At 42.7% G+C, this 24,703-nt stretch overlaps 1 protein-coding gene across 9 annotated transcripts in view; it reads left to right on the top strand.

Moving 5' to 3' along the window:
• ARHGAP32 (Rho GTPase activating protein 32) overlaps positions 1-24,703 on the top strand; it is a 414,799-nt gene that overhangs the window by 296,545 nt on the left and 93,551 nt on the right. For all 9 annotated transcript variants that reach the window (XM_073320998.1, XM_073320995.1, XM_073320999.1 and 6 more), the window contains 5 exons: positions 416-553; positions 3,314-3,406; positions 5,161-5,283; positions 7,270-7,347; positions 21,645-21,726. In XM_073320998.1, the coding sequence (XP_073177099.1) occupies positions 416-553; positions 3,314-3,406; positions 5,161-5,283; positions 7,270-7,347; positions 21,645-21,726 (514 nt within the window). The remainder of the gene's footprint in view (positions 1-415; positions 554-3,313; positions 3,407-5,160; positions 5,284-7,269; positions 7,348-21,644; positions 21,727-24,703) is intronic.

Raw genomic sequence — 24,703 nt, 5'->3', positions numbered from 1 at the left:
CGTCAGTCAGGGGAGTGAAAAATTCACACCGTTGAGCGGCATAATTAAACTGACCCAAAGACCCCATGTAGACAGTGCTAGGTCGACATAAGAATCCTTCCATCAACCTAGCTACCGCCTGTCAGGGACGTGGATTATCTACACCAATGGGAGAACCCCTCCCATTGGCGTAGATTTGTATACACTAAAGTTGAAGGAATAATACCAGGGGTGAACTTGTTTCACTGTGTTTTTAAACTGTTCCATACTAAAGCTTAAAATAAAAATAATTGGACATCTTTTATTTACATCCATGTATTGCATAAGGGAAGACTGGCAGCAAAGAAAGCAGTGCCTCCCTTTGCTTCTGCTAGGATTGTCATTTTATGCTCCTGATCAAAGTGGTCTGATGTGATGCTTTTCTCTCTCTATGCAGGGCAAGAGCTGGATTGTGAAACGGAGTTATGAAGATTTCAGAGTACTCGATAAACATCTCCACCTATGTATCTATGATCGGCGTTTCTCTCAGCTCTCAGAGCTACCCCGCTCCGATGCCCTGAAGGACAGTCCAGAGGTAAAATGTGAACCCTGTTAGCAGATAAAGCTTCTGATCAGACTCAGAACTACTACAAATGAACAGAGGATAGTTTGGGTTTTCTTCACAGCTTTTAAAAAGCAGAAGTTTTGTGGATTCTGAATTAGATTTTGGGAGTTGATTAGAAAAGGAATCGGAACAGCACATTCGTCCTCACCTTAGCAAAGGAAAGTGCTTTGCAAATTAGTATAAATTACTGCACTGCTAAATGCAGAATCAGAATGCAAAGAAAGGAAAATCAGACTTTTAATCCATGCTGTACTGTCAATTACTTAGATCAGAATTTTACTGTATCTTTGGAAACATTTTTAATGACATGGATATTTGCTGACTTCAACAGTGATTATTTGCTAGGAATATTAAGTGGTTAAAGGTCTGTAATGTTTTAAAGGAGGAAACAGTATTTGAGATAGTAAATTTATATCTATAAACCAAAAATTGCTTTGGGTTTTATAAAAATAAAATATATGTGTGTGTTAGAGCGATCTTAGGAGGAGCTTCAAAAAGCTTATTTAAAAAGAAAAGTTCTTTTTCTCAGTGTAGAAAGGTGTTTTTCATTCTCAATACCTGTAAAAACTCCTTGGAACTGAAATCTGGTTGATTAGAATACTTGTACCCTGGCCTTTTGTGAAAGCAGATAGTATTCCCCTTCAGATTTCCAGCTTCATACTCAGTCTTTGTTTATCATTTCAAGTGTTTATTTGTGTCCAAAATCATCTGCTTGGAGGAAGCAAGTGCATCACTTTGGAAGACTGGGAGGGGAAAAAAAATATGTGTAGTTTGCAGGAGGTTATTTGAATCAAACAAGCATAACCAAACATCCTCTGTTAAACCTCAGTGTCTGTGTGAAGAGCATGCATTACAGTGATGGACAATGCCTATTGCTTCATTTCACAGGTCACTTCTCCCTTAGGCCTGATGGCTGCAAGCACATGTCCCATTGCAAAGGCATGAATGCAGAAAAATCCTGACTCTCAGCATCAAGAGGCCAATGTTGCCCGCCCATAAGCCCTGTGACTGAAAAAGGGGAAAATAAGAAAACTCAAAGCCATTTCAGGCATACAAAGCAAAGTCTATTCTATCTGTAAATCTGGATCTATACTCCTTTAAAACCAAATGGGAAGAGGGTGGAGAAAGGGGACAATGGGTGAAATCATTGCTCCATTGGAGTCAGTGGTGAGTTTTTGACACTGTGTTCAGCGAGTCTAGGATTTCACCCAATATCTCATCAGGGAACCTACACCTGTTGGTTGGTTTTGTATTGGATGCAAGATATTGCTGAAGACAGTGTAAAAATAATAATCTCCTAAATGTGACAGGGGAATGGAGCAGTTAAACAATAAATAAGTAGAATAACATGCTCCAAGATTAATTTTGTGGCATTTTCATCCTGTAGGCACTGGCTCTGCTGGCCTTTCAAGACTCATTATTTTCTGCATCAGTTGCTGGCAGTGGAATTTGTACATTTTTTTTAAGTTATTCCCAGCACTGGGAGGTTAATGTGGGCATTGGGGAGAGGAGCTGGGAATTACACTCTGCCTGTTGCAAGCTTGCCTCAGGTAAAATATTGTGGAAATTACTTTAAAAAGGGCACAGAAACTACATATTTAAAGACCAGTCTATAAAAATACTCTTGGCAGCAATTTGGAGTCACTAAGAGCCTGGCCTGAGGAAGGATTTGAAGATCTACTATTTGTGATTAATAGTCCTGCAAAATGCTCCATATGGGTTAGACCCCTGCTCCTACATAGAGCTCTTTTCACTTTGTTGGGGCTCCATGCAGGTTTAGAAAGGTCCATAGGGTGCAGCCAGCAGGATCCAGGACTATTATCTGACAGCATGGCAATATGGAGCCAAATTGTAGTCCCATTGACACTGATGGAGTTTTGACCTTAGCTTCAGTGGGATCAGGGTTTTGAGATTTGTGTTTGGACCATTGTTTTTCCAACGCACCTGTTGTAGGTTGTATAGCATGAGGTTGGATACAAAGTAACTATGTGCACAGGAGATGCTGTGACATCTAACATACTGCCACACCTTGGAATGCGGTTTTGCAGCTGTGTGATGTTTCTCATTCTTTCTGGTTTTTTTTTTTTTTTTTTTCCAAATTAAACAGCTAAAACAGATGTTTTGGGTCAACGGTGTTTTATTTGGTCTTGGAGACTCCAGACTGTCCTGGAACTTCTTAATGCTATCTCCATAGCTCAGATCAAAGTGACTTGGTAAAAGTCATTTTCCATCGGCGTAAGGGACAGTACTAAGGATGTTTTTAAAGCCCTCATTTATGGTTTGAAAAATGAATGTACCACTCCGGCCTGCCGCGTTCCAAAGCACTTTACATTTGTGGGGAAATGGCAGCCTCTGTTTTGTTTTACTCAGTGGTTCTCAGATGTGTTGGATTGTCATAATTGAAATAATCTGTTTGGATGTGAAATGCATAGCAAACAGACGACTTCAGGGCTTAAAATATTTTGGCACTGGCAGTTAGCCTTCGCTGAGAAACCTTTCTCATCTTACATATATAGAAATGTGTAATTCCTGGAACAGTATTTGCACTGATTTCTCTCCTTCTCCAAACCTTAGAACCCCATTGTATTAGGAACTAGATCAGTGTCAGTGCAAACTGCCCATACCTCCCTCACCAGTTAATTTGACAACAACTATGCCAGCCTGGAGAAAGGAGCTCTGCTTTTGTATATCAGCAGAATAATTATACTTGTTCTTTCTTTCCCTCTGCAGCTTGTCACCCAGATGCTGATGGCTTATCTGTCACGGCTCTCCGCCATCGCAGGCAACAAGATCAACTGTGGGCCTGCCCTCACATGGATGGAGGTAGGGTGCAGTGCCCAACACTGCTTTTCATGTCAACTGCCCTGTTCTTAGCAGCCTGCCTCTTGCGTAGTCCTTACACCTGTGCAAAGTGAGTGGAGAGGAGTTGTGTAGTCCAACTTTCTGGAGTCACACCCCTTGTAACATTTCACACCTACTTCTCACAAGTGGCAATGACTACACAAGGCAGGGGAGAATCAGACTCCATGTTAAGGGTCAGGGATTTTTTCCTCCTATTTGGATTTTTTCATCTGAAAGACATGACAGTCTTTCACTGTTTAATTACAAAGTAATAGAGGGTAGCTACTCAGGTGATACAGCGGTAGGGTCAATGTGCTGCCTAGATAAGCCAAGTTCAGCAATGGACTGACACTCCAGGTAATAGGCTGCACTAGATGCACTCACCTCTTCCGGCACTCATTTCAATGGGTATGTATTGCTCTTTGAAAGCTGCGGATGTTGAGATCTTCTCTGCTATTTTTGGCTCTCTATTTTTTAAAGACAGCTGCATCGAAACCACCAATATTATCTACTCCGCTTTGCCATCTCTTCTGTTAAATGGCTCAACAGAGCTTGTGTTGTGTGCTCTCAGCGGTCCTGTTTATGTACAGCTGTAGCACTGATTTCTCTGTTTATTGTTTTGAGCCACCTCAAGCACTAGTACTTAAACCGCCAGCCTTAGTGGGTAGAGGGAGGAGGAAAGAATGGGAGTAAGTGATCAAGACCACCTGCTCCCTTTGGTCAACAACAATGCTGACCCTAGTCAGTCTGAGTAGTGGTGTATGTAGATCTTCCCATTGCCTGCTGACATTACTGTATCACACAGGACACAGGAAGAACTGTTGTTCGACTTCACAAATCTTGAGAAATGTACTAGCTAGCATGTTCATGTAGCTAAATTTTAAATGTTTGTAATTTGGATGCGTGATTCTCCTCAAATTTGTCAAAAAAACAAACAAACAAAAACCTTTAGGTTAAGATGAGGTGTGGCAGATTTTCAGCCCAAAAGGAGAAATGATCAGGGACTTTTAGAGGTGAATGAAACTGGAGAATTTACTGGAAATTAAGGTTACAACTCAGCTATTATGTGCACTAGTGAAAGTGCACTAATAAAACTTAAGTTCGCCTGACTGACCTTCCCAAATTAATTGAGACTCTTACAAAATTGCTTTTCAGATGGGGACAATAATCTGAGTTTTAAAAACTGACTGGGAAGCATAGCAGGGGGTAAAAAAGCCAGCGGAACCATAATTTCTTACTGGAAATTCAGACATTATAGAAACTGGCAGAAGAGTAGACTAGATTTTATATTTTTTCTGTAGCTTTGTCATCCTCATTGTCCCTCCTGTCATTAAATTCCCTGCTTGCAAAGCATTTTTGTCGTCATTCTGTTATTTTTCTAAGTACTTGAAGAAAACAAATATGATGCCATGACAGATCCTGGGGAGGCATACACATTCACTGTCATGTTAGAGTTCAATACAAAAATGCACAAAGACTGCATCCTCAACAATGAATGGATGGGAAAGGGTGATGTGACCTTCTGAAACTTAATTTATAAACTGTCCTTCCTCTTCATTTCTATGTATTCTGTGCCCTACATTGTCCCTCCACGCTGTTCTCTTCAGGGGGCCCCTAAGCTGTGCTGTCTTTGTGAATCAGCTTGAAATCCCTGTCATGCATGAGCACCAGTGAAATGTATTCGCAGAGCCACATGTTCTCAGCTGCCTCACAACCTACCGTGCTCTTTGTTGCAGATCGATAACAAGGGGAATCACCTGCTAGTCCATGAAGAATCATCCATTAACGTGCCTGCCATTGCGGCTGCCCATGTTATTAAGAGATACATTGCTCAGGCAGCAGATGAACTGTCCTTTGAGGTAAATAACTAGAGGAACATACATTCCTCATTGTCAAATGTAGAAGAGGAAATGCATCTGGTACACTGTGTGTGTATGCATGTGAGAGAGAGAGGGCGTGAGCGCAAAATAAGGGGACAGGGCTTCAAAAGAGCTTGGTGTATTGGGCTCTGCACTCTTTTGAAAATCCAGCCAGACGTGTCACCATGGGGCTGCTGGGTGTTGAGCCCTTCTGAAAATTGGGCCCTGATTGTAGGTGTTGATCGCTGGAAAATCTCTCTCTCCATTTTCTCTGCTGCCCATTGTACTGTGCAAGTATGCTGTGACAGTTCACTTGTATGCACTGTTATTTTGTTTGGAGCTTTGAGAACATTGCACACAAATATAAAGGGCAACACAGACCCTGCCCCAAAGGTGTTTCTCTGATGACAGCTTTAGTTGTGCCACCTTGCAGATAATACAGATATTTAACGAGTGTTGAGGGTTTTATTCAGATTCACTGCTCAGCACTCACTACTATAAACAAACACACAGAGTGAAACAGAAAGATGTAAGTTAAATAGACTATATCCCTCTTAAGTTACAGTATATATCATTTAGGGCATAGACTATTTGACAGTGTTTCAATATTAATAATAGCAGTAAAATGGTTTGCACTAGTATGGCACGTTCTGTTTATCAGTGTCAAAGTCCTGTTCAAGCCGATAATTTAGTTTGGCAAGAACTATCGAGGTAGGTAAGTTTTTGTTACTAGTCTAATTTTGCAGATGGGAAACTGAGGCACAGCACACTTGCAGCTTGGCCAAATTCATATAGTGAGCAGGGTAGAGCTGGGATTAGACTACAGATCTCCAGTCTCCCAGCGTTGTGTTCTGACCCCTAAACCAGGAGACCATGCTCTCTTGTGATATTAAAAAGATTTTTATTGTCCAATAAACATTTTAAAGAAGCTGATTCCCGAGCCAGTCCTTTGTTTGATTCTGAATAGTAAAGAAATCTGGCTAATTTCTGGCTTCTGTAGATTCTGGGGAGGTAGTGTTGCCTAGTGGATAGAGCACTGGGTAGGGACTCAGGAGACCCAAATTCTGTTCCCAGCTCTGCCATTAAGCTACTGGGTGACCTTGGGCAAGTCACGTCACTGCTCTGTGCCTCAGTTTCCCCACCTGAAAAATAGGAGTAATGATGCTTATCTCTTTGTGAAGCATTTTGAGATCTAGTGATGAAAAACACTATATGGGAGCTATGTTATCATTTATTATAGTATCCGGTGAAGAATTTACTCAATTTCAGAAAAAGTATTGCATGCTGCAGTACACAAGTCACCCTCCCACCAAACTAGTATAAGCATCTAGAATGAGTTCTGCCAATGTCATTTTCAGCCATTGAAGCAACAGTGCAAACCATTTATCTGGTTTTGTGTGTGTTCTTTTCGGGAATGGGTCCCAAAGGAATGAGGGAAGCTTCAGAAAGCCTCCTTGGCCACCCTGTCCCCTTTGGTCTCTTCCCATCCTGCTGCAGTAACGTCACGCTGCCTTACTGCTTTGTTAGCTTCCGGATTCAGAGGCGAGCGTCTTTGTCAGGTCAGGAGAACTGAGTGCAGTTCTTAACTTTGTGAGGGTGAGGGGATGGCAGCAGTCAGAGATGCAAACACATATTGTACAAGGGGAAAAACGAGTTCAGCTGTGTGAGAACATTTCCCAAGGGGTTTCATGCTTCGGGGCTTATTTACCTCAGGGCACACTGCACCGCTTAATCAGAACATGCCTGCATCCATTGGCTACTCTTAAACAACTCCTTATGAGTACATTAAAAAGGTGCATCTTGTAGGATTTACAATGCATTAAGTCTCATACTTCAGCGGTAGCTTATACAAGGGCAGATACCTCAAAGCAGAGGATGGCTTTAGGATTTGATGCAGTGGAGAAGAATGTGCATTCGCTCTAACAGTACCCTGTCTCCGTCTCCAGCTACATTGGGGGTGGTATTTATGTTGCAATTCTTTTCCAGGTGGGAGACATTGTGTCCGTTATTGACATGCCACCAAAGGAGCTGACCACGTGGTGGAGGGGCAAACATGGATTTCAGGTATGCACCAGGAATTCGCTCAGAGAGAGTGACATGAATGGAGGTTTGAGAATCTAGTCTTTGGTGCCTGTAGGATTTACACAGAACTGCCAATGCTGCTGGTATTGCTAATGCCCATGACTTTTGATAGGGCTACACAGAATCCCTGAGTGGGGAAAGTAAGGTGTAATGTGACTTCCCCAAAGTGAGCAGGGGCTGGGAACAGAGGTATTGTTGCATAGGAGTAGTGGTGCCACCTTCTCGAAAGGGTCCAAGATAAGGATGGAACCATGACTCCATCATCTCTCCACGCTGTCTGGCAGAGCGGGTCTGTCATTGGTGAGGAGCCTACATTGCACCCTTTCAAAGACAACTGGAAATACACTGCCAGCACCAGAATCATAGAATCATAGAATCATAGAATATCAGGGTTGGAAGGGACCCCAGAAGGTCATCTAGTCCAACCCCCTGCTCAAAGCAGGACCAATTCCCAGTTAAATCATCCCAGCCAGGGCTTTGTCAAGCCTGACCTTAAAAACCTCTAAGGAAGGAGATTCTACCACCTCCCTAGGTAACGCATTCCAGTGTTTCACCACCCTCTTAGTGAAAAAGTTTTTCCTAATATCCAATCTAAACCTCCCCCACTGCAACTCGAGACCATTACTCCTCGTTCTGTCATCTGCTACCATTGAGAACAGTCTAGAGCCATCCTCTTTGGAACCCCCTTTCAGGTAGTTGAAAGCAGCTATCAAATCCCCCCTCATTCTTCTCTTCTGCAGGCTAAACAATCCCAGCTCCCTCAGCCTCTCCTCATAACTCATGTGTTCCAGTCCCCTAATCATTTTTGTTGCCCTTCGCTGGACTCTCTCCAATTTATCCACATCCTTCTTGAAGTGTGGGGCCCAAAACTGGACACAATACTCCAGATGAGGCCTCACCAATGTCGAATAGAGGGGAACGATCACGTCCCTCGATCTGCTCGCTATGCCCCTACTTATACATCCCAAAATGCCATTGGCCTTCTTGGCAACAAGGGCACACTGCTGACTCATATCCAGCTTCTCGTCCACTGTCACCCCTAGGTCCTTTTCTGCAGAACTGCTGCCTAGCCATTCGGTCCCTAGTCTGTAGCTGTGCATTGGGTTCTTCCGTCCTAAGTGCAGGACCCTGCACTTATCCTTATTGAACCTCATCAGATTCCTTTTGGCCCAATCTTCCAATTGGTCTAGGTCCTTCTGTATCCTATCCCTCCCCTCCAGCGTATCTACCACTCCTCCCAGTTTAGTATCATCCGCAAATTTGCTGAGAGTGCAATCCACACCATCCTCCAGATCATTTATGAAGATATTGAATAAAACCGGCCCCAGGACCGACCCTTGGGGCACTCCACTTGATACCGGCTGCCAACTAGACATGGAGCCATTGATCACTACCCGTTGAGCCCGACAATTTAGCCAGCTTTCTACCCACCTTATAGTGCATTCATCCAGCCCATACTTCCTTAACTTGCTGACAAGAATACTATGGGAGACCGTGTCAAAAGCTTTGCTAAAGTCAAGAAACAATACATCCACTGCTTTCCCTTCATCCACAGAACCAGTAATCTCATCATAAAAGGCGATTAGATTAGTCAGGCATGACCTTCCCTTGGTGAATCCATGCTGGCTGTTCCTGATCACTTTCCTCTCATGCAAGTGCTTCAGGATTGATTCTTTGAGGACCTGCTCCATGATTTTTCCAGGGACTGAGGTGAGGCTGACTGGCCTGTAGTTCCCAGGATCTTCCTTCTTCCCTTTTTTAAAGATTGGCACTACATTAGCCTTTTTCCAGTCATCCGGGACTTCCCCGGTTCGCCACGAGTTTTCAAAGATAATGGCCAGTGGCTCTGCAATCACAGCCGCCAATTCCTTCAGCACTCTCGGATGCAACTCGTCCGGCCCCATGGACTTGTGCACGTCCAGCTTTTCTAAATAGTCCCTAACCGCCTCTATCTCCACAGAGGGCTGGCCATCTCTTCCGCATTTTGTGATGCCCAGCGCAGCAGTCTGGGAGCTGACCTTGTTAGTGAAAACAGAGGCAAAAAAAGCATTGAGTACGTTAGCTTTTTCCACATCCTCTGTCACTAGGTTGCCTCCCTCATTCAGTAAGGGGCCCACACATTCCTTGGCTTCCTTCTTGTTGCCAACATACCTGAAGAAACCCTTCTTGTTACTCTTGACATCTCTGGCTAGCTGCAGCTCCAGGTGCGATTTGGCCCTCCTGATAACATTCCTACATGCCCGAGCAATATTTTTATACTCTTCCCTGGTCATATGTCCAACCTTCCACTTCTTGTAAGCTTCTTTTTTATGTTTAAGATCCGCTAGGATTTCACCATTAAGCCAAGTTGGTCGCCTGCCATATTTACTATTCTTTCGACTCATCGGGATGGTTTGTCCCTGTAACCTCAACAGGGATTCCTTGAAATACAGCCAGCTCTCCTGGACTCCTTTCCCCTTCAAGTTAGTCCCCCAGGGGATCCTGGCCATCCGTTCCCTGAGGGAGTCGAAGTCTGCTTTCCTGAAGTCCAGGGTCCGTATCCTGCTGCTTACCTTTGTTCCCTGCGTCAGGATCCTGAACTCAACCAACTCATGGTCACTGCCTCCCAGATTCCCATCCACTTTTGCTTCCCCCACTAATTCTACCCGGTTTGTGAGCAGCAGGTCAAGAAAAGCACCCCCCCTAGTTGGCTCCTCTAGCACTTGCGCCAGGAAATTGTCCCCTACGCTTTCCAAAAACTTCCTGGATTGTCTATGCACCGCTGTATTGCTCTCCCAGCAGATATCAGGAAAATTAAAGTCACCCATGAGAATCAGGGCATGCGATCTAGTAGCTTCCGTGAGCTGCCGGAAGAAAGCCTCATCCACCTCATCCCCCTGGTCCGGTGGTCTATAGCAGACTCCCACCGCTACATCACTCTTGTTGCACACACTTCTCAACTTAATCCAGAGACACTCAGGTTTTTCTGCAGTTTCGTACCGGAGCTCTGAGCAGTCATACTGCTCCCTTACATACAGTGCTACTCCCCCACCTTTTCTGCCCTGCCTGTCCTTCCTGAACAGTTTATAACCATCCATGACAGTACTCCAGTCATATGAGTTATCCCACCAAGTCTCTGTTATTCCGATCACGTCATAGTTCCTTGACATCACCAGGACCTCCAGTTCTCCCTGCTTGTTTCCAAGGCTTTGAAGGATTGAGTCCTCACATGTTGTCTTGTATTTTCCTATTATTTGGACCAATTAAATCTAGACTCGGCAAAGCAATGCAGGGTGTCCTACAGGATTCAGAGTGTTCCAGTGGATAAAGCATGGGACTGGGAGTCAGGAGACGTGGGTCCTAGCCCCAACTCTGTGTGACCGTGGGCAAGTCACTCAACCAATCTGTGCCCAGGTTTCTGTGTCTGTAACGGAGGTAATGATTTAGGCTTGTCTGCCTTTGTAAAGTTGATGAAACATGCTACAGAAGTAGTGCTTATTGTTTTGTTACTTTGAGGATCAGTTGTTTCCAGGCAAGTGGATGGGGCCTGATGGCTGAATTTTCTGGTCTATGTGACTTTGAGAATTGTGTGCATAGTTACTCTCTCTTTGTTGACAGTAGAGCCTCTCAGTTTGTAGGAGAGATTTAGGCTGAATTTTCAAACTCGCCGGGAGTTAGGCATCCAGACCCTATTGAAACTGAATGGGAGTTGGGTGACTAACACTCTCAGGGTATGTCTACGTGAGAAACACTACAGCTGCAGTGCTGTTGTGTAGATGCTCACTACTGAGATGGAAGAAGTTCTTCCATCGCTATCATACATCCACCTCTCCGAGAGGCAGTAGCTAGATCAATAGAATAATACTTCCACTGACCTAGCACTGTCTATACCGGGGCTTAGGTTGGCTTAACCACAGCTCTCAGGGCTGTGAGTTTTTCATGCTCCTGAGTGACATCGCTAGGTTGATCTACCATTTTGGTGTAAAACAGGCCTTAGACTCCCTTGAAAATTCCAATCTTACAGCAGAACTCCAGCCCTTGCTTTCCAAATGCTGGCACAACACTCCAGTGTGGACTTGCAGAATATGAAATTAAGACTATAGTGTATAGAGGCTTCGAAGGGGAAGAGAACTTACTTTCCATCTCTTTGTGCTACCTTCCTTTGAGTTTCATCCTGAAAGCTTCATTTTAAACAGGTGAGTCCTCCATCCTGCAGTTGTTTCACATTGTAAACTGGTGCAGTTCCCCCTTTGCTCTGAACAGAAGCAAGAACACACTGAATAGGGTCAAAACTTACCCGCTTCCTGAGGTTTGCCTTTATTGTTAATTTAAATAACAACAAAACCATAAACACCAGCCTAAGATTTCTTCCCAAGCTGGGCAGTTCATTGGGTTTTCCCTGCAAGGCCTTTCTAATTCACACTGGCCCTGAGAGAGAGACTAGTCTAAACCCTCTCATAGGAATGAACAGGACATACCTCAACTAATCTCAGAGAGAATCAGCAAAAGTTCCCATTAGCTGTACACAGAGTTCAAACATCTGACATCAAGCTGACTCAGCAGATAAGCACTGCATCCCCATGAAAGGTCCGGAATCTACCACCTTTTTACACACACACACCACACACACACACTCTCTCTCTCTCTCTCTCTCTCTCTCTCTCTGACCATATGCAAAGAGTATTGGTTATGAAAGGCGTCAGGTACATATGTTTACAGCTCAGGGCTCCCTTGCACGCCTCTCTCTACCCCCACCCTTGCCAAAATCAGAATAAATCATATGGATTCTTATGTAGCACACAAGTAAAAAGATACATTGCTGAGTAAACCCATGAGAATGGCTTCATCTGTGTGCACATGCAATCAGTTCACAGACCCATATAGCGGATCCCAACAGCTGCAGAAATATGGCATTATAGTTAAGGTTGATAGAATTAGGATTTTTAATTGCACCTTCTGTCCTCAGCATACCCCAGAGCTCTTCATGAAGCAGTGAATTAGACACTAGCAGTGGAATTATTATGCAGGCACGTGCAGCAGCTGTTCCTCATGCTCAGTAGCTTGCTCGCAGCCGTGAAAGCGGTTTACTGAGGGATGCAGTTTTCTGTAGCACCAAGCAGGGTTTAGTCTAATCTCTTTGCAATGTGCTGATAGAGATCTTTCATTTCCATCAAACACCATCTGAAATAAATGGTCACAAATCCCATAGCTGTACAAAGAAAAGGATATTTCTTTTTAAGTGTAAGACATATTGGTATGAGTGTAGGAAAAAAAACAGTTTATTGACTTAGCACAGCTTTTTGACACTGTTGCCCACTACAGGAAAAAGAGAGGGGGGAAAAAATCTTATCCTGCTGTTGATATAGTAGGCCTAGAGGTGTGTTACGATCGGTGAAGAGTATTGTTGTAACATGCTACAAAAGAGTGTAGCGAAGCAAAACTGGCACTTGTAGAAGCTATGTTTAAACCATGTAACCTTTCCAGTATTTATGGATAAGCAAACACTTTCAGTTTCCCGTTTCAAATTAAAAACGGTGGTGAAAATAATGCTAATCTGTGTTCAAGTCACTTTAATTATTAAAATAAATCAGCAGAGATCCGTTGGCTCTTGCCAGTTGATTATGATTCTGTTCCCTGTGGGGCATTCACACTTTTTCAGAGACGTCTCTCTAATCTTACGAACTGTGTGAAATACATAATGATTGATTGTTTATTTCAGACTAAGATTTGCAAACTGGGTTTCACTTTAAATCTCTTCTCATTTGTTTTCTCAGAAATATTTTTAAACAAATTGCCATTAGCACTGGTGGTAGCTGTCTTTGATCCCAGTGTCAAAAGGATGGTGACTAAACTAAGGGGCCAGCCACCTTCAGTCTTCTCCTGTGATAGACTCAATGGCTTTGATTTTTAAAATAGCTAAGCTCATTACATGTTCCACAGACAGGCTTGTTTTTTGAAGGAGTCTTTATGCTGACTCTACAGAGGGTGATTCTACTGCAGTGAACGCACACTGGATAGGGACTAAATATTGGGCTTGTTTCTATAGAGTATTAAGTAATAAGAACCTAGTCCAGCCCAGTGAGACTACTCATGTACTTTAAGTTAAGCATGTACTTAAATGCTTTATTGGATCAGGCCCTGTTGTTTAGCCCCTGGCCGATCAAGTTCTGATCCCTTTCTGGGGTTTTCTTTATTGTGCATGTCTGTATCTAAGGTTGCACTCTTGTTTAGTTGTCTCTTTTCTGAGATATTGACTGCATAAACATGTTGTCTGTCTTTACTGAACTGATCTTGTTTTCCTTGATTGTTCTCTCTTTCTCTAGGATATAAGAAAAACTTGTGTTTTTTTCTTATTACAATATTTTTCCTTGTCTTTCTGCTAGTCATTTGTACCAGGACAAAATGAGAAATCTAAAGTGAATACAGAGGAGTTGGTTTAAAGATTCTGGGGAAAAGGAAGGTGTTGTGTAAGTAAGGAAAGAGATTATGGAGCTAAGAAGCTACAGAAATGACCCGTGGACACATCAGGAGGGGGAAGGAAGAAGAATTATAAAATGGGAAAGACTCTAAAATGTAGTTGTCTTGGAGATAAGAGAACCTGGGTGAGATAGGGATGTTGAGGAAGCAAAACAGAATAAGATGAAATTTCAAGGGTAGCATGAATCAATTGCACTTGAATGATGATCAATCGTAGGCAGAGTTATCTGATGTGTTAAATTTCTCTCTGCTCCATCTGAGCATTGCATCGCTCCTGCATGTCTTGTACCACTGCTTCTGTGTTAAACATTTCTCTGACACATTAAGGAATATGGAGGAAACTAGCTCACGATTCATGTGCACAAAAAGATCAGCTACTTTGCACCATGTCTGGAAATTTTTAAAGGGAAAGTCCAGATTCACCGTGTGTGCATTTGCATGCAGATAACATCTGCAAAGTTACATCATGTCTGGCAGAAGAGTCAACAGTCACAAGATGACGATAAGATCAGAAATAAGATCACAGGCAGTTGTTAGTAATTTCAGGAATGAGGGAGCTGATTCCCCATGCTCCCCCTGAATATGTAAGGCAAGTGTCAAGTTTTTATTACTTCACTTGAGGTGGCTAATGCCTCCCACTCCCTAGTCTCCATCCTGAAAGCTTATACTGTAGATGAATTTTCATGTTTGACAAGGGATGTCGTGTTTCATTAGTGCCAGAATTATACCTAAATACAGTGTCACATAAATTCCAGACTGAGCTGCCATGGGTCAGTTGTGGAGAAGATTGTCATGGTGTTAGAGCTTAGAAGCCCCCATCTAGCAAATGGAGTCTTGATAAGAACCACTTTCTAGGCCTGGGTATAACCAGGCAGGGTAAGCAGAGCAGAGTAGCCAAAGACCAAGCTGACTGGATTATTCATTGCAAACTATCAGATTTCACATTGAATTTTTACATTCACACTGAGTAATTGCATATGTTTGTCCAAGGGGAGCCTTCCAGCTGGTATATATGCATTCACACACAAATATCCATGTCCCTTCCACATAATAAACCTTTCCCCCTTGTCATTCATGAGAAGAAAACTAGTCACACAGATGTTTATGAAAAAGCAAATATGAAAGAATACAAATTTGGTTGGATTGAATCACCGGTCAGATTTAGGAACATGTTTGGGAACTCATCATTCTGGTTTTCATTCCACTCCAGTAAAATGGAACCCATGACTTAAAAAAAAAAAGTCTCCAAATGTCTGTACTTCCATTATAGCAGCATCTTTCCTGATAGATGGCAAAGATGCTCTAGTGTCTGTGATGCAACCCACCTCTACCTGTGGTACAAGGCAACCACTTAGGGTTTGCTTTTAAGACATAGAATGACGTAAAGTGGAGTTTTTAATGACATTTTGACTTATATTTATGTTCACGTGTTCTTAATGAATCATGGCATTCACTGTAAGATTATTCCCCAGACACAGTCTCCTCCTCATTAAGTGTCACCCTCCTCATTCTCTGCAGTGTGGTATTTTCCTTCCTTCCTTCCTTTTCTTCATCCTCTGTTCTTTCAGTCTTCCACTCCATCCCCACAGTCCTCAGGAACTAAAACCCTGGAAACAATCATTTCTCTTAGCTGCTTTTGAGATGCAGTGGCACATTTTGCCATTCTTGATAAGCTCTCTGTTGAAAGCTAGACCATGAACCCTTGGCCTTTCAAATGTCCCCTCTAACCTGTATTCCATACTGAGCACAGTTAAAATTTGCTTACTTAAATCCTAATCTTTTGGGGGATTTCAAGAATGTATAGCATTCCCCCAAAGACCCATAGATCTGCCTTAGATTGGTCAGGATAGTGAAACAGACTATTAGTTGAGAGTGTTTTTCTTTGTGCATAATTTTGCAATGTAGAAGTTTTCAGAGTAAAATAAAATGCTCGTATGTTAGAGAGCAAAGCACGTTTATGTGGACTTAGCACAGGTTTGCAAACTCAAGTCTTTAAAGGAAAAATTGAATTCTAGCTTCTGTTTGTTGTTTTGGGAACCCAGTGCTGAAGGCAACCATCTTGCTGGAGAGAGACGTCACTTGTGAGACAGGCGTTGTGAAAGAGCCCACTGGATGCATCACCAGTGGCGACATTTCTTAGCCAGCCGGCCACCTCTATCTGCAGGATCAATTGCAATAACAGCTTAGACAAAATTGTATCTGAGTTTAGTCCTGGCAACAAAAAGTTTCCTACACTAAGAGCAGTTGTGCTGCTTTGCTGAGTAGAAGGGCTGCACTTTACCTGTAAGTATGTGACCAAAGTGTGTGTGTGTGTGTCTCGCGCTCGCTCTCTCTCTCTCTCTCTCTCTCTCTCTCTCTCTCTCCTTGGCCATTCCCTCACCTAGCTCTGCATTTTCTTGCAATGCTGTTGGCATTAGAGTCCCTCAATCCTTGCATGCCAGTAGTACCAGGGCTAGAACTGTGCCTTGCCCTTCCGTCACTGGGGAGACTCTTTGTATCCTCTTTTTCCCATCTTGCAGGCATGCAGGGCTGAGCACTATCTAGCACAAAGAAAACTCTAGAGGGGAAAAATCTGAGTCCTCATGCTGCTAACTCCGACTTGCGCCCACTGTTGGTTTGCTATGCAGATCGATGTCCGTAATTCTGTTAGAAATTTGGTCCATATTGTAGATCTCTTGTAGGTTGTGCCTGCCCTGTGGTTCCCCCTGCTGAATTAGTGTGGTGCTGCATGTACTCCTTGCCTCAGTTTCCCTTCTCAAGAAGCTTGTAACTCTCCTTCAGGCACTCTTGATGCTTGACTTAATATTCTCCTTGGGGCTTGTTTATTATGAAACCTCATCAAAAGATTCCATAACAAAAAGTCCCAAATAAACAAAAGGTGCTTCTGGTTTTCTGGAGCCTGCCCTGTAACCTCTGTTCCCAATCATCTCAGGGTTATCTTCTCAGTCATTATGTCTGTCTTTATGGCATGAGCCCAGCCCTCCTCTTGGAACTTGGGTAGTTCAAGCAGTTCTTGTCCCTCTCCCTTACCAGGAGTCCCCAGCTCTTCTCCTGGAGCTGGGTTGCAATTTACTTCTATTCCTGTGTCTTCTCCTTACTGCTCACCTCCTGCAGCTGGGTAATCGAAGCAGTTGGCCCCACTTAGTCCTCAGGCTGGTGACTCAGGACACCTGAGTTGGGGTTGGTCCTGCTTGGAGCAGGGGGTTGGACTAGATGACCTCCCGAGATCTCTTCCAACCCATATCTTCTATGATTCTATGACCCTGCAGGAGCCTTCTCTCACTCCCTTCAGTGTCTGCAGGCATCTGCCCGGCGTGAAGGAAGAGGCAGCATTTATGCTCGTCCCCTTGTCCCAACTCATCCCCAGTTGGGAGAGAGGGGAGCCTTGCCCCAGGCCTTTAAAGAAGCAATACCAGGGTTTCCTTCCAAACCCTGCTTGCTCCCGGGACGGTTTCCTCTCTCCCAGTATCTACCAGATCTTTGTATCTATAATCAGATTATACAACACTTAAAGAGCCAGACCATGAGGCAGCGTGGACTGACCTGCAGGCAGTACTTCCCATAAGGGGCAGATTATGTTCCAGACATGACACTGTGACAAGGTAAAGTAGGATGATTATATATTATAAAGCAACATTTCCAAAAGGCTGATTTGACTTGGGCATTGGTGGTAGTGGTCTGGTGGTGGTAAATATTGTAGCCAACAAACATTGAGTTCTTGTTACTCACAATTTTTTTTTAATGGTTCATTTTTATAATAGCAGTAACATACATCCTGGCATTGTAATACTGAATCCTAGAATATCAGGGTTGGAAGGGACCTCAGGAGGTCATCTAGTCCAACCCCCTGCTCAAAGCAGGACCAATCCTCAACTACATCATCCCAGCCAGGGCTTTGTCAAGCCTGACCTTAAAAATATCTAAGGAAGGAGATTCCACCACCTCCCTATGTAATGCATTCCAGTGTTTCACCACCCTCCTAGTGAAAAAGTTTTTCCTAATATCCCCACTGTAACTTGAGACCATTGCTCCTTGTTCTGTCATCAGCTACCACTGAGTACAGTCTAGATCCATCCTCTTTGGAACCCCTTTTCAGGTAGTTGAAAGCAGCTATCAGATCCCCCCCTCATTCTTCTCTTCCGCAGACTAAACAATCCCAGTTCCCTCAGCCTCTCCTTATAAGTCATGTGTTCCAGTCCCCTAATAATTTTTGTTGCCCTCCGCTGGACTCTCTCCAATTTATCCATATCCTTCTTGTAGTGTGGGGCCCAAAACTGGACACAGTACTCCAGATGAGGCCTCACCAATGTCGAATAGAGGGGAACGATCACGTCCCTCAATCTGCTGGCAATGCCCCTACATATATATCCCAAAATGCCATTGGCCTTCTTGGCAACAAGGGCATACTGTTGACTCATATCCCGCTTCTCGTCCACTGTAACCCCTAGGTCCTTTTCTGCAGAACTGCTGCCTAGCCATTCGGTCCCTAGTCTATAGCGGTGCATGGGATTCTTCCGTCCTAAGTGCAGGACTCTGCACTTGTCCTTGTTGAACCTCATCAGATTTCTTTTGGCCCAATCCTCTCATGTGTCTAGGTCCCTCTGTATCCTATCCCTACCCTCCAGTGTATCTACCTCTCCTCCCAGTTTAGTGTCATCTGCAAACTTGCTGAGGGTGCAATCCACACCATTCTCCAGATCATTTATGAAGATATTGAACAAAACCGACCCGAGGACCGACCCTTGGGGCTCTCCACTTGATACCGGGTGCCAGCTAGACATGGAGCCATTGATCACTACCCGTTGAGCCTGACAATCTAGCCAACTTTCTATCCACCTTATAGTCCATTCATCCAGCCCGTACTTCTTTAACTTGCTGGCAAGAATACTGTTGGAGACCGTGTCAAAAGCTTTGCTAAAGTCAAGGAACAAGACGTCCACCGCTTTCCCCTCATCCAGAGAGCCAGTTATCTCATCATAGAAGACAATTAGATTAGTCAGGCATGACTTGCCCTTGGTGAATCCATGCTGACTGTTCCTGATTACTTTCCTCTCCTCTAAGTGCTTCAGAATTGATTCCTTGAGGACCTGCTCCATGATTTTTCCAGGGACTGAGGTGAGGCTGACTGGCCTGTAGTTCCCAGGATCCTCCTTCTTCCCTTTTTTAAAGATTGGCACTACATTAGCCTTTTTCCAGTCGTCCGGGACTTCCCTGGATATCTGTATAGTAGAGTGGTCTTATGTCTCCCAAAGTATCCTGTGATACAAGGAAATATGGCAACACCCTGGAATGTCTTAATAATAATTTCTTTACCCTTCTGTAGACCCTTTCACTGAATCCTTTGCAAGCATTAAACAAACATCAGACCTCGGCTGCAAAGAAAGAATCATTACACCCATTTGAGGAAATTGCTTAGGCACACGCTTAACTATAGGCATGCACTTACATACCCACCTTGATTTCCTGAATCAGGGTCTTCCAGAGGAGTAAACTGAGACTCCGAGAGGCAAGATAAGTGTATATTATTTTCATGTAGGTGTTGAAGTACAGCAAAACCTGCAGCAGGTCATTAGTACAAGGGCGTATCCCAGCATTGTTTTTTCAAGCAAATTTCATGCATGGTGTGAAGGCCCCTCCTAAATTCAGCTTGCATTATGGCCTTGAAATGTAGATAGAAAATAAAATTGAAGATTGCCTTTAAGCCACAGTAGGAATCTGTGCAGTCGGTGGTGCTTCTCTGCTCTCTGATGAAGGGTCTTCTGTTGTGATGTGGTGTTTGGCATATGCTAGTGGGGGAAGATGACTCTCTGCATTAGATAATGGATGACAATGCTTTTGATGCGAAGAGAAAATAGAGGGTGGGGTTTATTAGGTTGTCAGACTTGAAGTCCCTGTTTCACACTGTGCAAAGTATCATCATCCTCTTGAATTCTATTACCTGGAAGGGTGTTTTATATGGGTTTATCTGTGGCTTAAATAAACAATTTTTTAAAAAGTGCCGGAGATCCCAGAGAAGGAGAGAGAAGGAAATGTACACTCTTCTGTATGCCAAGAAGCAAATGCAGTACTAACTAGAGGTAGCAATGGGAACAGAGTAAGTAAACTAAATTCTTCCTGGGCTTCCTGATGTTGTATTAGTGAGGGGCTTTTCTCTCCACTCCACCTCAATCACTAATGTAATTATCTGGCAAACAGCATATGTGAAACCAAAGACATTAACTTGTCAATAAGGCAGTAAATCATTATAATGAAACCCAAACTAGCAATGCTGTTTTAAAATTGCAGCTTGCTCGCTCATCATTGTGTAAATTTTAAAGGGACGTGCCATCCATTGGATGAGATTTAACCTATCCTTAGCCCATGAAAAAGAAAAGTTCTCATTTTGTTTGGTAGCTGCTATTAGAGCAGTAATGCCTCCTGTTTGCTTAGATTCACTAAGGTGTGAACAGTTTCCCCATAAAGTTGCTTAAGAGCCTCATGTGTCTTCCCGTGTTGGCATCATGAGCTACCATGGACCTGGCATAAAAACTAAGGCTGAAGTATAATTACAGTGGTAATAGAAACATTATTTATGATGGTGTTACAATAACCCAACCTCTCCCCGCTTGATTTAAGATGTGCAGCAGTCTTTACCTTTAGATGACCTTGCATTTATCTAAGTATATATCATCCCCACTATTAATTTTAGTACATTGCCAAATCCTTTAATCCTGGATCATGCTCTAACAGTGCCCTGCTGCATCTGTAGAGATTAACTCTTGGACTAAACTCACTTCTTATACAAAATCATGAAAACTTTGTATGGAAGGCAAGGACACAGATTTAAAGTGGGTCAGAACAAGGCATAAGGGGTTGGTTGTGACCCTGAAAGAATGATCTCTTGAGAAGCTGGGAAGAAAAGGTGACTCTCTTACAGGATATAAGTCTTTAGAACTGGTACCAGCAAAATGAATTCAGGAACTTGTTGAGACAAGTGCAACTAAAAATTCTCTCCTTTAAACGGCAGTTAGTGACGTTTGTTGTTACCCTGGCAAGATGGAGATGTCCCGAGCATGTGCCGTGTTTTCTTTGGAAAGAAACAGCTGTGTGGAGTGGGTTCAAAGATGTCTAGAAGCAACAATATAACTATCTTGGTGTTTGCTGTAGAGACTCTGAAAGTAAACAGTGCTGCATCGTTCGTTCCCTAATGTGCTCCCTGAGCTGACAGCTGCATGTTGCTGTAACAGGGCATTTTGAAAGCAACTGCGAGAGAAAAATGCACAAATATATTAGCCTGCATTTAAATTAATTTTTAAAAAAGCAATGAACATAGAAGATATCTGTGAGTATAATACATTGGCAGTGGAAAAGACATCATTACTCCTAACATTTTGAATTAGCTGAGTGATATATTAAAAGCTGAAGAGTTTCCCCTTCCATAGTACGCAGAGTGTTTGAAATTAACCCTCGTGTAGAGTAGAACACGGCTTTGCACCCCTCAGATTTCACTTGAGCCTGCAGGCCATCTCGTCTGTATGAACAAACGTATAGTTTGTTGCAAGCTGAAATATTTATGTCCTGTGGAAAAAGCTTTCAGATTTATAACAAAGTTTAGTGTATTGCACAATACAAAGTACTTGGCTCATAGACTTTCTGGTTACATCATTTTTGAAAAATCATAGTGATACTAATCCATGTGTATGTTTCATACAGTTGTGGAGTAGTATACAAACAGGCTTAAAAGAGAAAAGGTAACTAACATGGCTTCTCACACACAATAATTTGACTATACGATCTTTAATATTTTGCATTTATACCCTGTTTCTGTTTTTCTTGTCATACAGGTGGGATTCTTTCCGAGTGAGTGTGTTGAGCTAATTAACGACAAAGTTCCTCAATCTATGACCAACTCTGTGCCAAAACCAGGTATGTGTGTGTGCAGTTATTCAAAACATTTTATGGAACTCCTCTTTTCCATGCTTCACGTTTTATCACTTCTTTTATACTTCTCATGATCTGTTTTTCGCTGCATCACCCATATGTTACACTGTGTTGGGCGTCTTGCATTCTCTTTGTTTTGTTAGCTAATATCAATGTTCATTTCATATGTGTTTTGAAATATTTAGCCTTCCAAGGTTTTGGGGTCCCTTCAACAACCTCTGAGTACGCTCCCTTCACCAATCCTGCTTTTGATGCCTTTGTCAGAGTGTAGTACATTATTTTTTTTCCATATGGAATGTAGGGATGATCCAAAAACGGTTATGTCAGCTTTGATACAATGGGGGAGATACATACAGTGGGACCTGGGGGTGGAGTAAGGTCTTGTCTACACAGGAACACTCAGCAAAACTTAACTTTTAAAGTGGATTAGTTAAACCTCATTAAATCCATGTGTGGACACTCTTATTTATTTAAAGGTCCCTTAATTTGGTTTAGCTTAATTCACTTAAGTTCAGTTAAACAGAATTGAGGCCACTTTCACATTCTGAATAAAATCATGTACACAGGAATTTAATGCGGTTTAACTAATCTATTTAAAATTCACACTGTAGTTAATTTGGATTAATTCTCCTGGTAGCCCCTATATAAACAAGCCCTTAGATACAATAGAACTCAGATCCTAAACACCCCTGATTCTGGATCTGCAAATCCAAAGCCCAAACCCACCTTTCTCACCCCACTTCTTTTCTGGATAGCTAGGTGTTGTATAAAGTGAAGGACCATTATTACGGGAATGAACTGATCAAGGAAAAATTAAATGGAGAAAAAGATGTTGGACCTGATTCTGCTCTCAGTTCCACTAGTCTAGTTCAGGGCTTACTCCACTGACTGGTGCACATGCATGACCCCATGTATTTCTGCACATCCTAATGATACTGAGATTGTTCTTTGCTCTGTGGTTTTTTAAAATTTATTATTATAAATCCTGCTTTAAAAGGTCACCCTAACTGCTGTCTCTGTGTCAAGGGAAACATCTTGAAATCACTGATCTGGCTGCGTTAAAACGGTGCAGCGTAGCAGCAAGCAGTCCCTCTAGGATAACCGAGTGATAGAGAATGAAGGGTTTTCCCCTTTTCTGGGGAATGCCTGGGAGAACACCCACCTTAATGATATGTTTTATCTGCCAAGAGTGCCAATTTGACACTTTTTTAAAAAACTGTCGTTCCAGGGATTGATTTTACTAAGTGAAATTCCTTTTGACAAATTCTATTTTAGTTCTCAGGGCTTGTGGCTCACCAGTACAGAGTCATGAACGCTAAGATATCTATGCAGTGCATCAATATTGCATGCTTTGAATGGCTGAACATTCGGAAAGAATACTTTCCACTGTTGCCCCAGTTCCCCTGCCCTGCCTTCATCCTCTCCAGGAACGTGGGAATGCACTTGTGTTAGCTTCTCTGTTGCATAGCTCATTAGCAAGTCAAGTCATTGCAGCAGGTGTGCGCTCAGTAAATCCAATATGCATTTCTCAAAGCTTGAACTTGATCTGTAAGTACTGCAGTCATTCACTTCTTCAACCGTGTTTTTATCAGTCCGAACATGTAGACAAAGGCAACTTTAGACCCTAATATAAGCTGGGCTGAGGAAGACCATCACAGTCACAAGTGTTTATCATTAAATATGGCTCAGGCAATTAAATTAAATGTCACAAATTGCTGGTGAGTAGTTTCTTAGTAAGCCTTAATGAGAGATAATGAAGCAGCATAGATTAATATATTCTATTTGGCTTTAACAGCACACTGGAGAGAGGTGGTTTTTTTTCACAATCAAAGAAAACATTTGTTTTGTATAAAAGGTACAAGCTCTATTGCAGTGAGTACATGGAAGGATTATTAGGTCTCAGTGTTAACCTTCCTTAATAGTTACCCCATACATACGGTAGGCCCCAAGCATTCAGGATTTACTTAAGGCTACCAAGAAAAAAACAAAGCCACATCTTAAGCCTACAATCAACAGAACCTTCACATTAAAAATAGAATCTTGAATTGCCATCTGTCCCATTGTAAGTAACCTGGTTTGTGAATGGAGAGAGGTATTTACATTTATAGTAGGCAGCTCAGCAGCCTGCATATCTGGAGAATCAAAAAATATTTTTAACAATGGTCTGTTTTTCAGTCTCTTCTGAGAAATGACCTAATATAGAAGAGCTGCTTAGATAGGACAGGCCAAACTAGTGCCTATGGATAAAATTTTCAAAAGAGCCTAAGTGCCATTGACTTTCAGTGAGACATAGGCCCCGATTTTTAAAGATATCGAGGCATTGCTGTGTTCAGCATTGCGACACCTAACTTATTTAGGAGGCTAAGCGTCATTTTCAAAAGGCACCTAGGAGCCAAAATCCCATTGACCAACATTGGGATTTTGGCTCCTCTGTGTCTAAGTCCCTTTTGAAAATGAGATTTAGGCTTCTAAACCAGTTAGGTGTTGCAATACTGAGCGCAGCAACCCCTAAATGCCTTAAAAAATCTGGGCCGTAGGCTCCCCAGTAGCCAACTCCCTTTTGAAAATTGGACTTAGGCTCCTATATCACCTTAGTGCTTTTGAAAATTTACTCTGTAGCCTTATATCCAGCATCACAAAGAAATACATCAGAGGCCCAGTTCACTCGGGCACTTCTGCACATGCTTAACTGCCTTGTTGAAAAGGAATTGATTTAAGAATGTGCTTAAAGTTAAGAATGTGCTTAGGTGCTTTGCTAAAGTGGTCCCCAAATTAGCACCAGGTCAGCACCTTGCTGGCAATCTCAGCTGAAAAGACAAGGCATGGAGACTGAACGATACATTCAGTTTTCACCCATTTTTTCAAGTTCTGTGTGTATATAAATCTCCTCACTGTATTTTCCACTGAATGCATCCGATGAAGTGAGCTGTAGTTCACGAAAGCTTATGCTCAAATAAATTGG

The sequence above is a fragment of the Lepidochelys kempii genome, chromosome 22 (genome assembly GCF_965140265.1).
Source record: "Lepidochelys kempii isolate rLepKem1 chromosome 22, rLepKem1.hap2, whole genome shotgun sequence".
In the NCBI taxonomy this organism is placed as follows: domain Eukaryota; kingdom Metazoa; phylum Chordata; order Testudines; family Cheloniidae; genus Lepidochelys; species Lepidochelys kempii.
Note: the sequence above shows the minus strand (reverse complement) of the source record. Positions and strands in the feature narration are given on the sequence as shown.